Source organism: Vombatus ursinus, unplaced genomic scaffold, assembly GCF_900497805.2.
Source record: "Vombatus ursinus unplaced genomic scaffold, bare-nosed wombat genome assembly UNPS02008489.1, whole genome shotgun sequence".
Lineage (NCBI taxonomy): Eukaryota > Metazoa > Chordata > Mammalia > Diprotodontia > Vombatidae > Vombatus > Vombatus ursinus.
In genome coordinates, this window is record NW_020948267.1 from 119 (window position 1) to 5,517 (window position 5,399).

A 5,399-nucleotide genomic window follows, 5' to 3' on the forward strand; every position below is an offset into this window, starting at 1 on the left:
TATGGACCTCAATATGGGCTGAGTCTCTTTTCTGAGGACTAGTCTAGCTAAATGCAAGGAGGTACAACACCAGGTGATGAAAATTTTTGGTCATAGCGACTCATAAAAAACCATTCCTGAGAGCACAGAAGGTTTGCAATCTGCCTGGATGAAAAGCGCCCATGCCCCTGAATCAAACACATTTTATGTGCAATGGCTTCCTTCCAAAATCCTATGCTCTAAGGCCCTGTGCAGTTCTAATATTTCAGTGCTTCGTGTTTTATGGTCCTCTCCAGCTCTGATGTTGTGTTCTAACACTCTGTGATCCTAAGTGAATTCCTTGCCATTGGTAAGGTTAAGGCTGCAAGAGAGCTGTGCTGACAGATGGAGAGAAGGGAACCACTGTTTGGAAGCCGGAAGCAGCTATTCAGCTAAGGAACAAATTAAAGATTACTGAACTCTGTTCAGACTAAGCCCTCTCCAGCCATGGCGCGAGAAGCCAAGCTAGCGCCCAGATACCTGATGTAAAAATAGAAAAAGGATGGAGAGGAAAGGGGGTAAAAGAATGTGTTTACTTTTTCGATTGTCCTATAAGTGGCTTTTAAAGGCATTAGAGTCATTCCATAAAACAGCAGCGACTGTTCACCAACCCTCTCACTACTCATAAACCTGTCTGAACCAGTGCCTTTCCTGCAGCTCCAGTGCCACCTGGGCACCTTCTATTGTGGCAGCAATGAAATAAGGATGGGGCAGTGAATAAGGCACCCAAGGTTGGTGGAGGGTGGAGGACAGCAACAAGAAAGATCACCAGACCTGGGTTTTGGTTTTGCCTCTGACCTCAAGGGCATCAGCTGTTTTGTTTTGTTTTTATTTTGTTTTGTTTTGTTTTTGGTTGCATCCTCTACATTAGGACAGTGACTGACACACTGCAAATGTTTAACAAATGCTTCTTGACTGACTGTAAAATATCTGGGCAAGTCATGTTCCTTCTCTGGGCAGCAGATTCTCTATCAGTAAGAAGACACAAATTCAAATCCTGAGCAGCAAGATGCTGGGGAGTGAACCCTAGATTCCAAAGACTTGGGTTTGATATGACCCTGGACAAGTCACAGCCTCTCAGAGTCTTTGTAAAGTCACCTGTAAAATGAGAAGTTTGGACTAGGTCCCTCCCTGCTTTAAATTCTATGACCCGATGCCACCTTAAAAAAATTATAAGACTTGTGATCATCTGAGTCCTGTCCAGCTCTCAGCTTCAAGTCTCTAATGCTGTAGTAGGGCTAAAAGGGACTTCAGAGATCGCCTAACTAGCTTGTCTTCATCCCCTCCCCTCTCACTACTCTTCTCTCTTCTCTGGAGAGGAGATTTAGTGACTCGGGACCTGCTTCAGGTCACAACGCTAGCTAGTTGAGGAGCGGGTGAAGGGAAAGTAAATGTAGGAAATCATTCCCCAGATTTCCAACTGCACTCATTCTGCCCACCTGGCCACCAGCTAACTCCTGGTCCTCCGAATTCTGGTGGGAATGAAAGAGATTGTCATTTGGGGTTGGGGGGAGGCAGCATTTTCATACCACACAGCTGAATCATCTTTCTTTTCTAACCATCCAATCTCGGTAGGTTCAGAGATTCCCAGGGAAAGGCAGAGTGAGGGTATACGTTTGGGCGGCTGCCATGCACAGCAGGCAGGGAGATGGCTGTCCATCAGCTCATGTCCATGAGTCAGTCTTTCTGATGTAAACAGCACACAGAAAATCTAACAGGAGGCAGTTTGTGGTGCAACAGGAAGAGGGCTGCATTTAGAGTACGGAGCGTTCAGTCTGAATCTCAGCTCCAAGGCTTTACTAGCTGTGAGGCTTGAAGAAATGACTTCCCCTCTCTGGGCCTCGGTTTTTTCATTAGGTAAACGGGGACATGCTACCATCCACATGAAAACATGGGAGGGGATTAAATGAGGTAATGCGTCCATAAAGAGCTCTGGAATTTTGAAGTGCTATGTAAATGGGAGCTATGAGTTTGATTATTGTTGAATTGAACTGAATTTTTTACTTGATCTTAGGATACTAAGTCCAGAGCTGGAAGGGACACCAGAGGCCAGATATTCCAGCCTCCGCTTTTTGCAGATGAGGTTTTTACAGAGGTATACAGTGGTTAAGTGATTTCACCAGGGTCATGCGGGCACTTGAACCCAGCTGGACTTTTCCTCCCTCTTTCCATTGTACCACCATCTTCCCATGAATAATTTTGGAATAAATAATTAATGGGAAATTGACAGTTTCCCATTAATAATAAATAATAATTTTATTATTTAATACTTATTAAATAGATTTACATGTCAATAATATATAAATAGGTACACTAATGAGCAACATCCTTAAGCAAATCAGAGGAGCTTGACTTAAGGTAGAAGGATCACTTGAGATGTGTTTATTATAACACTCAATGCCAACAGACTTAAGCTATGTGCAAATGTAATTCCAGGAAGTGCGCTATCAAAAAAGGAAGACTGGAGCTAGAGCAGAAGCCCTAGGTTCAAGTCCCTATCCACACTTTGTAGCGGTATGACCACAGGCAAGTCCTTTCTTTCACCTCCGGAGCCTTGAGCTCCTCAATACAATAGAGATGATATTTCCCCTGCACACCTCACAAAGCTGTGGGGGATAGCACTAGGTAAAACTGGCAAACACCACAGAAATGTGAAGTCTTATTATTATTGCTATTAATTCACCATTAAGTCACCGGACAGTTATTACAAACAGTTACCTGTGGTTTCCAACAAGAATGTTCCGCTGGGGGATTTGGACAAACAGGTGCAGTAATGTCATAGCAAAACAATTTATTTACTGTAAACTTTAGACTTTGCTCATTCAACAGCAGAAGCTGCCCCCTCTATGTCCCTGCCTCCAACTGCCCGTGTGAGCAAATAAGAGGAGGAGATGAATCCACATTGACAGCCAGGTCCAGCTGGAGCATCCATCCACAAAGCCCTGGGGGAAGGCCTGCTCCTCCAGATAGATGTCCCAAGTAGAAGTATGCTAACCCTAATACTTGACAAATGAGGTAGATCTATGAGAAAGCCATCCAAACGAGACCCAGGTCCTCAAGGTCTGAGACCCTTGAAGTGGATATACACTTCCAAACTCCATTCCAGGCAGAACCCAACTATTACAGAAATGAGGAATCCCTAGAACCGGTGGGTGAGTTGTTCTGTTTCCTGATAATTTAAAAGCAATAAATAGCCTAAAACTGTCCTCCTCCCTCCTGCCCATCTCTCTATAGGCTGACTAGACATTTCTAGACCACAAGTTAGAGTAGGCTTAGTGTTTGGGGGTTTGTGATGAATTGTTTTTGCTGGATTGATTTTTTTGGTTGTTGTTCTTTAAAAAATTGTTTTTTTCTTTTTCCCCACCTTGCTTGGTTTGCTGAGGGTTTTTACCAACCAGAGAGACAGTCACAAGGGGGTATCATCCAGAGTCTGATCCTGGCTCTCTAAGCCGGCGCTAGCGTTAGGCACAGTACCTGCACAGTTCAAAAAGCCTTCAGTGCCTGGGAGGTCTTCATACAGCAGCTCCATCTCCTTCTCCTGTTCAGTGGGATAGCTCCCGTGCTCCCCATTGGGCTCACTCCTCCCATTGCTGTTGCTGGAGTGGCCATTGCCATAGAGCTTCAGGGCTGACCTCCTGAAACAGAGGAGCTCCTGAAAGGCATACCTGAAGTCGGGACTCCGACAGTAGATCAGCGGGTTGAAGGCTGAGTTGGCATAGCCCACCCAGTTCAGAAAAATGTACACATATTTGGGGACAGTGTTGTCCTGTATTGCATGGACAATGTTGACAATGAAGAAAGGCAGCCAACAGAGGGTAAAAGTCCCCATGATGATACCCAAAGTCTTAAGAGCTTTATGTTCCTTCAAACAGAACTTGGAAGACCTTCGGTGACTTGTCCTTCCATTCTGCTCCATCTGACTGCTGTTCTGGACATGAAAGCGGCCCTCAGATTTATCAATCTTCTGAAGTTGCTTCTTGGCCACCTGGAAAACCCGGGAGTACACAAATACCATGATCACCAGAGGCACGTAGAAGGACACAATAGAGGAAGCGATGGCATAAGCCTGATTAGTGAAGAAGTCACAGCAGGTCTCCTCCTCATAACACAAGAGAGCTTCCTTGTGGCTGGCACGATACCAGTGCATCTGAATGGGCAGGAAGGAGGTGAGGGCCGATACCACCCAGACCACTAGGATGACCACCCTGGCCTTGCCCTTGGTAAGCAGACTCTGGTACCGAAAGGGTGCTGTGATGGCGAAGTAGCGGTCCACAGCAATAACACAGAGGGTCTCAATGCTGGCTGTGACACACAGAACATCAATGGAGGTCCAGAACTCACACCAAAAGTTCCCGAAGTTCCACATTTCCATGAGGATGTGACTGGCACCAAAAGGTACCACGGCCAGCCCCATAACCAGGTCAGCACAAGCCAGTGATGTGATGAAGTAGTTAGTGACAGTCTGCAAACGCTGAAACCTGGCGATGGCTGTGATGACCAGCACGTTGCCAAAGACAGTGGCCAGGACTATGATGGACATGACAATGCCCAAGCCCACCATCCACGCTTCACTCTTCTGAGTAGTGGTGTTTAGAAAGCTGTGGCTCAAGTTGGCAGACATGGCCCCCCAAGCTGTCCCCCCCAGGGGGCGGGGCCGTCCCTGGAGGTCCGCAAGCCTTGACTGAGAGTGCCCCGCTGCCAATCTCTTCTTGGCAGGGGCTCAGCTCCCTGAGAGTCCTAAGCAACTGCTGACCCGACAAGGACCCGTCATTCAGCCTCCGTAAGGTGCGCAGGACTGCCAGCAGCGGAGGGAAGGAGAAAAGCAGGGCGCGCCCTGGTCTGCTGGTCTGAGCTTAGGAACAGTGAACAGCGGCAGCTTACTCCGAGCGAGCCCGCGTACTGCAAGTGCTCCGAGCCCGCTATGCGCCCCGGACTTCAGAACTTCGGTTGTCCCCCGTCCAGCCTGCATCCGATGACGTTAGGTTACTTTCAGCCAATGGTGTGAGGGAGACCCCGCCCCTCCCCCCCCCGCCTCTGGGAGCCCCGGCCCGCCCCCGGAGCCGCACCTTATTCTGGGCGCGCAGAATGTGGAAGCTCTGGGCGCTGGGTTTCTGCGGGAGCCCCAGGCGGTGCAGCGCTGCCTGCCCTGGCATTGCAGACTGGCCGTCCCCCTGGGAGTCAGCAGAGCCCAAGAGAAACACACATGCAATGAGACAAGGGAGACTACAGAGAGACAGTCACGTACAAAGGCACAGGCATACTGAGAAAGTCATTGGTGCACACGAACATAGACATTCAGAGAGAGAGAGAGAGAGAGAGAGACCGGGAGAGACATAGGTACACAGGCACACACGACGAAGACACAAGAACACCGAGTAACC

At 48.1% G+C, this 5,399-nt stretch overlaps 1 protein-coding gene across 1 annotated transcript; it reads right to left on the minus strand.

Annotated features, from left to right (window-relative positions):
- Positions 1–2,385: 2,385 nt before the first annotated feature.
- Positions 2,386–4,956, minus strand: LOC114034196 (beta-2 adrenergic receptor). The gene has a single exon (XM_027849796.1). The coding sequence runs from the start codon at positions 4,637–4,639 to the stop codon at positions 3,425–3,427; it is 1,215 nt and encodes a 404-aa protein (XP_027705597.1). The 5' UTR covers positions 4,640–4,956; the 3' UTR covers positions 2,386–3,424.
- Positions 4,957–5,399: the final 443 nt, after the last annotated feature.